Source organism: Diadema setosum, chromosome 14 (genome assembly GCF_964275005.1).
Source record: "Diadema setosum chromosome 14, eeDiaSeto1, whole genome shotgun sequence".
Classification (NCBI taxonomy): Eukaryota; Metazoa; Echinodermata; class Echinoidea; order Diadematoida; family Diadematidae; genus Diadema; species Diadema setosum.
Window position 1 is genome coordinate 38,698,880 of NC_092698.1, and position 12,402 is coordinate 38,711,281.

The 12,402-nt window shown below is 40.5% G+C and overlaps 1 protein-coding gene across 1 annotated transcript in view; it reads left to right on the forward strand.

The window, feature by feature from the left end:
- LOC140238347 (protein mono-ADP-ribosyltransferase PARP4-like) overlaps positions 1-11,943 on the forward strand; it is a 28,367-nt gene extending 16,424 nt beyond the window's left edge. Inside the window, exons 15-28 of the mRNA XM_072318280.1 lie at positions 210-291; positions 1,766-1,903; positions 2,153-2,357; positions 2,656-2,923; positions 3,591-3,690; positions 4,260-4,448; positions 4,892-4,972; positions 5,934-6,116; positions 6,726-6,845; positions 7,378-7,527; positions 8,233-8,375; positions 8,887-10,483; positions 10,926-11,058; positions 11,681-11,943. Coding sequence (XP_072174381.1) covers positions 210-291; positions 1,766-1,903; positions 2,153-2,357; positions 2,656-2,923; positions 3,591-3,690; positions 4,260-4,448; positions 4,892-4,972; positions 5,934-6,116; positions 6,726-6,845; positions 7,378-7,527; positions 8,233-8,375; positions 8,887-10,483; positions 10,926-11,058; positions 11,681-11,943 — 3,652 coding nt within the window. The remainder of the gene's footprint in view (positions 1-209; positions 292-1,765; positions 1,904-2,152; positions 2,358-2,655; positions 2,924-3,590; positions 3,691-4,259; positions 4,449-4,891; positions 4,973-5,933; positions 6,117-6,725; positions 6,846-7,377; positions 7,528-8,232; positions 8,376-8,886; positions 10,484-10,925; positions 11,059-11,680) is intronic.
- Positions 11,944-12,402: the final 459 nt, after the last annotated feature.

Consider the following 12,402-nt stretch of genomic DNA (forward strand, 5'->3'; position numbering starts at 1 on the left):
CAACACTGGTCATTATCTTATTAACCGACGACTTTGTTTTTTCTTTCGAAAGTTGAGTTAATCTTGTATTTGTTTCTTAACAGCCACAAACTTTTGCATTTCGTGATTTAATCTTTGGTGGTAATAGTAACATAGTGACCGAACGTCTCTTTGGTAAGCAAAAGAAAAAATAATGACTAAACATAAAGGTGTGATTTGCCTTTATACAGGAACGAGTCATTCGTGGCTTCGATTGAAATGCCAGGGAAGATCAGACGAGTAGACTGCCCGACGCACACCGTCAAATTTCAGGTAATCACAGCTGGCACTTGGATTTACACTCAATATATTTACAAAGCAATAGTAACTCCATACTTCTCGTACGACACATTTCACTGTCATGTCTTTCGGTTGGATATAGACTTCTGTGTTGTAATGTTTTCTGACGAATATTTTCTATTGCAACTCCTTCACTCTCTTTCACTCCATTCTCAACCTCCGCATGAAAGGTGTCCTTAGGTAATATAAAAACTTTATGTCAAAAAGATTATGTGCACTAATATAATTTACAGATTGTTCTTACGTAGTCCTTAGGGGTATGATGCCTTGTAGGTTGTAACAAGAAATCGTGATATTAAATGATAAAAATAATCAGACTTCAGCGATCGAATAAAAATCAATTAATAAAAATAACAGTAACGTCGGCGATTTCCCCTACGAAAGCTCTATATTCTCTCTGGCTTTGGATTTTCCTCCATCAAATGTCCATTTTTGTCGAGCCCACCGGAGGTGTGGGGAGACTAGGGATCGCCTGCGGCGTCTGTCCGTCCGTCGCCCGTCCGTCCGTCCGTCGTCCGTCCGTAACGCTACAAAAACTTGAATAACTCTCTACTGAGGACTTCAATTTCAATCAAACTTGGAGGGAAGAGTGGTTATACAAAGTTACACCTTTTACCAAACATGAAGGTCACCTCAAGGTCAAAGCTCACAGGCAGAGGTCAATGAACTTTAGGACCCAATGTTAAAGGGATCGTACAGTTTTGGGTGAGACCTAATTTCAGGTTTCTAACATTTTTAGGTGAGATAATGAGAAATCTCATATGAAATATGAAAGAGCATGCAATTTTATGAGGAATTCAACGTTTATTTGAAAAAAATTGGCTTTGAAATGGCTGAGATATCCAAAAAGAACGATTCTAATAAAGTGTGGGACCCACACTTTGTAACGATCGCTTTGTTTTACTTTGTTTTTGGAAGTTTCAGTTATTCCAAACCCGATTTTCATCAAATAAACTTTGAATTCCTCTTAAAATGGTATGCTCTGTGCTATATCATAAGTGTTTTCTTGGTATCTTGCAAAAATTCGAAAGCCTATTTCTCATCTCAACCAAAACTGTACTATCCCTTTAAGTTTTTACGGCGCGTTTTGATTATGACTCATAACTTTTGATGTATATGTCCGTTTTTACCAAACTTGTATGTTAGATGTCCCTTGGGGAGTTGAAGGTTACCACAAGGTCAAAGGTCACAGACAGGGGTCAACGAACTTTTAGGGGCCAATATTAAGTTTTTACGGCGCGTTTCGATTATGGCTCATAACTTTTGATCCCTTTGTCCGTTTGTGACCAAAATTGGATGGTAAATGTCCCATGGGAAGTTGAAGGTCACCACAAGGTCAAAGGTCATAGGCGGGTCAATGAACTTCCGGGAGTTAGAAAAACATTTGTTTCTTCTACGCCAATGGGTGAGACACAATTTGGCCCTTGCCTTGTTCCCGTTGTTACAGAGGAGGAGTGACAGACATGTTTCCGTTGCCATGAGCGACGGAGACCGGCTCATTGATGGTATCCAGCTCCTTATCGACATGGAGGATGCCCACACACCACGGCTTTGGCGGGAAAGACACCCTGATGGCGGAAAAGAGGTAAGAAAATAGTCGATTCATGGGTTCTTCTCACTTAAGAATGACAGTATGGGGTTATTCAACCGCATACCTCGCTAGTGTGTACGTTTTAGTGATTCCAGTTTGTAATGAATTTTATTGCAGTATATAATTATGTACATTTTGGTTTCCCTTTGGAGCTTCAGGTGGAGCCCGAATGTGGAGAGGCACGATTTTGAATTTCGTTTCGTACAAAATGGTCATGCCAGTTCATAACCGTAATAAATGTAGTTATTTTCATCCCAACAGGCTTACATGGTGGTGTTTTACCCAGAATTTCAAGTGAGTGCAATCAAGAGCCCGGAAGTTGTCATTATGTTGGATCGCTCTACGTCAATGAAGGGAGAGCCTATGAAAGACGCAAAGAAACTCGTTCACATGATCCTGGAAAATCTACCGCCTGGAAGTCGATACAATCTCATCGTCTTCGGAAATGGTATTTGACATAGGGCATACCCTCTGATCATATACATCTACTGATCAAATTATTCATTGTACCTTTTATCACGTTGTTGATGTACAGCGACAATTCCACTCAATACTAACAATAGTGCATTTAACGTACATGACGTCTTCCTGATTGACACTGTAGTGCAGTGTAATGCACTGTGATTTTAAGTGATTTCATTCTAAAGCATTGTTTATCACAAACTAGATAAGGAAAAAATGTTGGAATGTGTGTACAGAGTGTATGTACTGGGCACTTATCCTGCTATACATCCTTTGCACCACAGACTTCGAAGAGCTGTACCCCGCCAGCGTGGTTGCCAGTGACACAAATATCCGAAATACGGAAACGTACTTGAAGTCAGTCAGCTGGGAACGTGGGGCCACTGAGGTATGGCGCCCTCTACGGGCAATGGCTCTCTTGGCGTCGGATGATGCGCGTCTCATCCGGAATGGATTTCTCATCTCAGATGGTCACGTGAGTAACGAGCAGGATACCCTAATCGAAGTGGCCACCAACCGACACATCAACCGCCTCTTTACCTTCGGTGTCAGGTAAAGGATATGGAATACGACTACTTATTTACGATGCATAGTGAACTAAACTGCCTTTACGTCTACCACAACGGAATTATTATAGTGAATCAAATTTTGCATCGCTACATCCATCACAAACAAAATGAAAGTTGCTTTTAGTCATGTAGCAAGAGAAATAAGTGCAGTATATGACTTGCCTTTTCGCAAAACGATGACTATGACTGATTAAAAAAAAAAAAGATCTCAACCAGTCCTGACAACAGACAGACTCTCATAATTTTAGAACATGGCGAAGGCTCTAGTCTCTGACATAAAGTGGATCTTTTCTTCATTAAGAACTTTACCGAAACATGCTTCTTGTATTTGTTAAGAATATAAGGTACAAGGCTGATTGATTTTTAGAGCATTTGAACCTTATTGAGCTTATCACAGTTTCTGGTATTTAATATTTTCTACTCATTTCATCTCCTATTTCTCTAATTTTCATTATTATCATTATCATTATCATTATTATGATCTTTTTATATAGACCGAGACTTGTTTACCATGAGTGCATAACATAAAGGGAGGGGTATCCATCCAGCCAACATTTTCTGGGTTGTGTCATATTTCTCACTTATATATCAGTTATTTTGATTATTTTCTGTTGTCGGTCACACTAATACAAATGTACTTCACTTTGCAGCTCTGATTCTAACCGCCATGTGCTGCGGACCCTTGCCGACACGGGTGGTGGAGCCTACGAGCAGTTTGATCCGAGAAGCAAATCAACTTGGGAAGCAAAAGTAGGTGACCAACTCACTATTCTGTTATATGTTAGCATTAGTTTCGTAATTGCTGTTTGAATAACGCAATGAAAGGGAACATATCATCAATGGAAACCAAACGTTGAGTTTTAACTTACTGATAGTATACAAGTTTTTGGAAACTATTATTTGCAATCATGAGACGAATTCAATCTGTACGGAACGCTCCCTAGCAAACGATGTTTCATATTATTATCAAACAAAGACAATCCATGCAAACCATGTACATTGGAGGAACACAGAAGTCTACCGTTTTTATCGCTATAGCAAACTATATGCAAATTTGACGTTTGTATGCATCTGTAAGCAGTATAAATAGGGTGGGCTTGATTGATCATGAAAACATGACATAGACCTGTCGTAGTGTAGGCCGATATACATAAGGTACAACGTCACAAACAGTGACAAAGGGAGTGCCCTGAATACTAGTAACCGATAATATGTAAGAAAACTTTATTTTGCAGCGAATGTTTGTTTCACAGCATGTTTTCTGCCCACCCTCTGGTTAACATGAATGTACCGAAAAGTTCTTTGAATGATCTTCTCAGGTAAAGGCCCAGGTTCGGCGATCGTGTCAGCCAGCAGCGACATCCATTAGAGTTGACTGGAGGGCAGAAGGACCGGAGAATCACGTGACCCTGACGAGGAAGCAAATCATCCAAGCCCCTTCCCAGATCGCATCTCTTTTCACTGGCACCAGACTTGTTCTCTACGCTATGGGACCTGACATTGCTGAAGTAATTAAAATCCTCACAGATGCTTATCACTGTTTATGCCTGATTGAACTCGAACTTGAGATGGGTTGTTTGAATGTCAATTTTTTATGCGCGATCATAAGAACAGTGATGTTGTTAGTTCATTCTCAAATATCGACTTGGCAGAGGCATGGTGCACGGTAATTAATGGTTATGCCTACATAAGAAGAAGTTTATCTTTATGTCACGAACCACTGAAGTTGGACGATGATTGTGAAAGCTAAAAGCCCAAATCTTGAAAGCATCTTGTTGTTAGTTCGGATTTCCTGTGGATTTCTTTCGCTGTAAATTGAAATATGTATATTTTTTTTTTATCTCCATGAATAATCCACGGTGAATGTGGTGAAGTTTATAATTCAGTTGCATTTCCACAGTAGGTAATATCTTCCATAGATGTCAACGAGGATTCTTTTTCATCTCTTCAGGTTGTTCTTAGCGCCGACATTGAAGGTCGAGAAGTAACGTGTAAGGTGACGTCGGAGAACTGCGCCACCAACGCCGGTCTGGTGAGTATATTCTGCTATGTTTATAAGCTGATAAGCTCTGATGTCAGCATGACGCTGTTGTAGGTTTCGTCAAGCCAGTTTGACAAAAAAGGACCCACAAAGCACCATCACCACCGCGAAAAAAAAAAAACCACCCAACCTAACCGAAACGATCAAGACAAAGACTCAATGTAAAGATTTGGATAAACATTCGGCCTTATGTCTTTCAACAAAGAGTTGGATTCTGTACACATTGACGAGAGACGATACACTATAATTATAGTAGTTGACTATCAATATTCGGCAATGGTACAAAAATGGAAACTTTATGTGCTCTAGAACACCAGAATTTAAATGTTTTGGATAGTGTAATGTGCTATGTACATAATCAAAAAAAGAAAAAAAAAACTAGGTTGAACAGTTTACACCTTTATCTAGGCGTTAGATATGTATGCTATCCCTATAATGTGACATGTTTAAACACATCTTAGTTTGGTTACTACACCTGCATTTCAGTCATTCGCGATAGGAAATACGTAGCTTTATAATGATCACAACTATCACAAACTTAGAAATGAGTGATATTAATTGGGATCTCTCTTGATTAGATCCCGTAAATTTCTAAAGTAAGGAACCAGGGACCACAGTTTAAATGTCTTGCCATTTCCTTGTATACTTATTACTGTACAAGCATTGCTAGCATCTACGTTATGTTTTCGTCTTCTGTGAAGTTTTGAGTGTGAAATTACCTTTGGCAACATGCTCGAACATATTTTGAGATGGTATTTACCTTCCAGGGCAGTTGAAAACCGACAACAATGACAACAACGACACAGAATAGTACATATACCCAGTTCAGACATGTAAATGCATGTTTTCTGTATAGCACTCCTGGACAATCGGCTTGCATTGTTCTTTAGATCTGATAGAAATGATTTAAGTATTGCATCGCTTTCTCCGCTGTATCGTTTATATCTGGAAGACGCTTCATCGCCTAGCAACGAGGGGAGTGGTCAGGGACTGGGAGATTGGATCTGTGCACGCGGATAGGTTGGAAAATGACGCCATGATGGATGACGTCCGGCGATTGCTGGTCCAACTGGGGATCGAGTTCAACATCATTTCTCCTCTGACGAGTTTTGTGGCAATCGAGGAGCGATCTGAGGTAGAGCACTAGTAGGGACCTACAGATGAAGATCTTTATCACTCTCTCTTGTTTGCGCCAACCTGATTGATACCGTACTCACGTCGAGGACATTTCGTTTATTGTTATAATTCCCTATCATCTGAAATCATACTTCTACAATACAGTACGTTAATAATGAACATACCATATTGTATTTTCCTAATACAATGTACCTTATTTATGGATATACATAACACACCATGATTGGCCATGAAATTGTCAATCATAATAATGTTCATTTTCAAAGTAATAAAGACATGATATTACGTATACAATAATCATAGATTGGCATTAGGCACAGTATCTTTTCAATTGGCTGAAATGTCGCCAAGTAACTTCGGAATCCGAAGCGCATTATGCTGCATGAGGATATCCAATAGCCTATATGAAAAGACAAGACACAAGTTATATTTCTCGTGGTTTATAGTTTTGTAATCTAGGACCACCATTTATCATATTATGATGGTATCATCAGGCTCAAAAGACCAAATTTAAAAAAAATGTGAAAACTCCGACAAAAAAGTAGATAAAATGCAATGAAAAAAAAAAACAATCACAGTAACTGGTAGTGCATATCTATACTCGCAGGACGAAACAAAGAAAGACGATCCATCGATGTCAAGTCTACTGGCCGAGATGAGTCCTGGGGGCCGTGACACGCAGCATGGAACATGGCACAGCCAGCCTGCCTCCACGGGCACAGAATCGGTATGGTTGCCATAGCAACTATGGCTCATCTTCCTCAGGGATGAAGTCTGCATCTAATAATGAGCAGTTCTCTGGAGAGAAAGGGGTGCCCTTCCGGCTTAAAAGCTGACACAGGCATCGACTAGAAACATGAAATAAATTTGGGCTGAAGCAGGTCGAGGTTGTCAAGGGATGATCATTTTCAGGAGGAAATTTAATGTTTTGTTTATTTATTTATATATTTTGGGATTTTCAGTGAGAATCTTGCAGAATAAAGTATGCATATTGCGCGATAGATTTGATAAACCTTTTATCCTTCATCATTACTAAATGATATTAACATTATCGTTGGAAATATCAAGGATGATAAATGTTGAATAGATTAAAAAAAAAAAAAGATCAGTCTCAGAGTACAATGGATTGTAGTGATAATAAGTAGAGATGGGCCGATCAAACTTATTAAAAAAAAATCGTAAAAACGTGTTCAATTTCCCCATTAACATTGTAAATGAAATTATATGAAATACGTTTTTCTTGTAACTTTGGTCCTCAGAGTGATGCTATCACTAGACTGGAGGATATTCTGTCTCGAGCCAAGGGAGCCCAGAATACTTTCTCCTTCGTGACCGCTGAGAACCAATATCAACGTGCGATGGAGCTCGCCTCGGAGTCTCTGCCTCCAACGCACCCTTGTGTGCAAGAGGTAACCCTTTAGATGAATTTTGCCGTCATTTTGCCATTCAATTTCCACGAGAAAGACAACGAACATAGAAAATTGAAGATAAGGTGAATATAATTTTGAAGCAACGGTGACAACAGAAGCCAAAAAATCTGCGTAAGGCTATCATCAATCATGACCCGCCAGCCTGTTGACACCATGGAGTGTGGAGGCTGGCCCGGCGGCTCGGATATATTCGAGAATTCCCGTAACGACTTGTGTTAAACTTCATCACTGATCTTTATGTAAAGTACACACACAGCCGAAGAATCTCGACTGCAGTCGACCATTGCCGATGAGCGTACGCTTCAATGTACATTCGCTGACGAGCGCTATTCCTGGTTTTCGAACGTACGAACCCCGATGGGTAGTCAATGACGATCGATTCAGAATTGTTCCATCCATTTCTTCCCAGGCAGCCGTGTCTTGAAAACTTTGCTAAACTCATCATCAATGACTTTATGAAGCATTCTTGAAAATAATTTGGATCAATGTAGCGTTAGGGATACTCGAATACGTCCTGAATTAAAACAATTTCATTGATGGTACAACGGTATGAAAGACGGTATAAAGATCTCAGCCATTGACATCGTATATGAAAGCTACGATATTATTATATGAACTAAAAAATGCTAAAAATAATGATGCGATTTATCGTCATGAATGCATGGTTGTCTTATTATTATGCAGGCATTCCTGGCAGTGGCTAACTTCCACCTTCACATCAAAGGCGAGGCGACCAAGGCGAGGGATGTTCTTGATGACATCCTCCAACGAGTCAAAACGTCAACATCTGCTGAGATTGATCGGAGGCTCACTAACATGTCTAAGATGTTAGTATTTGAGTTTTGTGGGAAGGGGTGAAGACGCATGCGTAATATTCAGTTAAGCAATCTGCTGTAGCAGCTAAACTTCCTTGAGAAGCCTTTGCGTTATCTTTTTAAATGATTGTGTCGATAAAAGCAGATTGCGGTTGGAAACTCCATAGAGCATGTAGAATGTTTAGGCAAACTACCGGTCTGCCCGTTCGTAAGGTGATTTATATCTATATCAAGCATTCCTTTGTTCCTTATACTGTCTCGTAGCCTTTGTAAAATGTACCAACACCGCAAAGCGTTATGTCTCATACAGTTTGTTCGATTTCTTCGCATTGTGTATTTAGTAAAAAGGAGCAACGAAAGTACATCTAATTATTGGTGGCAGATTTTAGATGTGGTTGTAACATCAATTGATTTCGATACCCCATCCTAGGTCTTTTGAAAGTTTTGCTTTTGTTCACTCTTCTTCGCCATTGAACTGACATAATGTTTTATTTTTGTTATTTTTTGTTAATCCCTACCACAGATGTCAATGTGTTATTGATGAAGGAATCCAAGGGAAAGAGCGGCAGCTCAAACCACCGGGTGAATCACAGAAACACGATCGCATGGTTCGCATAGAATCTCGAGAAACACAGCAGCCCTGCGATCCTCCGATACCATCGGCTAAAGCCATGGACTCTACACAGCAGGCTCTAAAGACGGAGGAGCTGGTTTCCCCAACACTCCGAGATGTTGATATGGATCAACTTGCAGATCAGCTGGAATTGTTATCTCCCACGGAAGACACACAGAAATCATTTCTTGCACATGCAGAAGAGGCGTGTGCGCTCAAGGAATCACCTGTCGACGTCATGGAGCTTTCGGAGGAGGTTTACTTTGCTGATGAGCCTGAACCTGCCTACATGGTAGAATCTGTTCAGGAAATTCAGCTAGTTGAAGATGTGATGTCTCCTGTCCTCTGTTTAGCTGAACCAGCTAATAGGTCGTTGGTCTTTTCATATGAAACCGAAGCTGCATACCTTGAGCCTGTGCAAGAACTTCAGATCTGTGAGGAAGTACAAGAAGTATTATCTCCTGTCCTGGAATCGAGCGTTGAACCGTTACCTTTGATGTTAGCAGAAGTTGAGTCTGTCACAGAGCTGAGGAAAGAAGTGGCAGAACCTATGAAATTGGAACAACGCAGGGAGAAAAGGTTAGAGTTGGCAGAACCTGTGTTGATGAAGAAAAAAAAAGCGTTGGCAGAACCTGTGATGCTGGAGGAAAAATTGGCGTTCGCAGAACCTGTGATGCTGGAAGAACGAATGGAGACACGGGTAAAGATGGCAGAACCTGTATTAATGGCGAAAAAGTTGGAGTTGGCAGAACCTGTGATGCTGGAAAAGCATATAGAGGAAAAGTTGGAGTTGGCAGAACCTGTGATGATGGAGGATAAATTTGCGTTCGCAGAACCTGTGATGCTGGAAGAACGAATGGAGACACGGGTAAAGATGGCAGAACCTGTAATGATGGCGAAAGAGTTAGACTTGGCAGAACCTGTGATGCTGGAAGAACGAATGGAGACACGAGTAAAAATGGCAGAACCTGTAATGATGATGAAGCAACATATTGAGGAAAGTTTAGAGTTGGCAGAACCTGTCATGATGGAGGAAAAGTTAGAGTTGGCAGAACCTGTGATGCTGAAGGAGCAATTGGCTTTCGCAGAACCTGTGATGCTGGAAAAGCATATAGAGGAAAAGTTAGAGTTGGCTGAACCTGTATTTATGGCGAAAAAGTTAGAATTGGCAGAACCTGTGATGCTGGAAGAACGAATGGAGACACGATTAACGATGGCAGAACCTGTAATGATGGTACAACACATGGATGAAAAAATGGCGTTGGCAGAACCTGTCATGATGGAGGAAGAGCTGGCGTTGGCAGAACCAGTGATGATGAAGGCACATAGAGAGGAAATATTAGAGTTGGCAGAAGCTCCCGAGTTGAATCAAGTACTTGACGCTACCTCAGCTTTGGAAGCCGATGACATCCTGCCAAAACAACAACAGCACGCTCCAGCAAAGGAAGATCTCGAAAAGACAGAGGCCTTCGACATAATTACAAGAATTTTGCAAGTAGGGCATCAGGTAAGGAGCAAGATCAGTTTTAAAAAAATCGATTTCAAAATGCAGAGTATTTGCATCCATTTTAATTCAATAACATTGGAACAAACAGAAGCAGAGCTAGAAATTCCTACATGAATTGTATCTTCCTAACTAGAATCAGTTCACGGAATAACCGTCATACTTACTCTCTGTACGACCGAAACAATAACAATGTAACCATCTTATTCAGTATCATGGCTCACTCAGTGCAACTCTAGCTCCTGAGCTGTACCATCACGTCTGCTTCGAACAGCAAATGCTTTCTAAATATTTCACGACTGCAGAGGTTTTTCATTTACTGCGTATAGATAGTGCACATAATCTTGAATGAAAATAGGAATCCAAACTTGATTATACTGTACCATTCATGCAGAAGAATGTGACTTTATGTACAACTTTCACCACGTCCTGTCACTTTTATCAGGACGAGCAGTCCCGCTGGTGTTGGGAGCTCGCTGACATCGAAGGAGAATTCGGCATCGACTGCAGCAAAGTGACCGATGCACTTCAGCAGCCTGACCAATACCTGGACATGGATAACACGCTGCTTGAAACTTGTAAGTTTCTCTTCCCGCTTCTAAAATTTCTCCTGTTAACTTATCAAATTCAACTGGGTCCGAGTGTCCGAGTGAGGGAGAAAATTAATCATGGACAAGTCGTTACAAATCAGCGGGTAGGGAAACAGGATCATATGAAATATACAAACAATCACACACACACACACACACACAACACCGCAAATCATACATTTCATTGAAGACTGGTGGGCACTTTCAGCTTGAATATAGTGTTTGTGGTATAGACTCTAGACCCAGTTGCTAAAATAGACGTAAGATATTCAGACGTTGTTCAAATGCATTTAATCAGGTCACATACGTGAGAATAAGGTCTTCCAAATGTTGAAAGCGACACCCTCCAATAAAGCTGATTCACATTAGACTGTGAAAGAATTTGTGCCTTTAGTCTCGCTACCGATCCACTTTACATTCCTTGGATGATTTGGCAGTCAACAGGTGACAAACAAAATGTACCATAACGTGCTTCCATCCTGTTTCATGGATAGAGCAAGAAAGTCTTTTTTCCCATAAGTATGACAAGCGACTTGGGTAACCTTAGCAGCAAAGGGTGACCAACTGTTAACTCCAAGTTTGGCTCTCTGTTGTCTTCGTCCTGATATAGGGATGTCAAGCCTCGGCCTCATCAAGAGGATTGTTGCAACTCTCCTTGTCACCGCCCTGCTCTCATGCCTGGAATCGACACTCCACTCAACCGACATCGACGTCGCCAACGTTCGGTTGTCGTGGGAGAAGACTTACCAACCACCGCCTGAGTTATGCAGCTTGGCTGTGAAGTGTGGTCTGGACGTGTCCTGGAAGGACGCCCTCACCGTATTTCAACTAGAGAACACCCTTGATGACATCATCAATAGAGTTTCAAGTTGAGCCTTTAACTTGGAAGGGACGGTTTCCTCACAGAAAACTTATATTCTTAGACTTTTTTTTTTTACTTATGAAAAACGTCATGAAGTAATAATGTTTTACATTCAGATTTCTTATAGGAAAGAGAATATAGTGTAGTATGCCTTATAGTGTAGTATGCGATAGGAAGAGAATAATAATTATAGTGTAGTGTGCCTTATGACGCAATAGTATTTTGCGTTAAGCTTTGTGTTATACTAATCACGATAAGTTGACATCTTGACTTCAGACAGTGATATGAGTTTCGAAAATTTTTACGTCATGGCGCGAATATGAAGTAATTGCAGCGATTTTGCTCAGTTTAGCTTTTTCCCATAAATAATGAAAGGTAATTCAATCCGTATCTATTTCATTCAAACAGATAAAAAACATTCCTGACAAAGCTACAGATAATATGAATTCAAGTTTTATGAACAGCTGCCA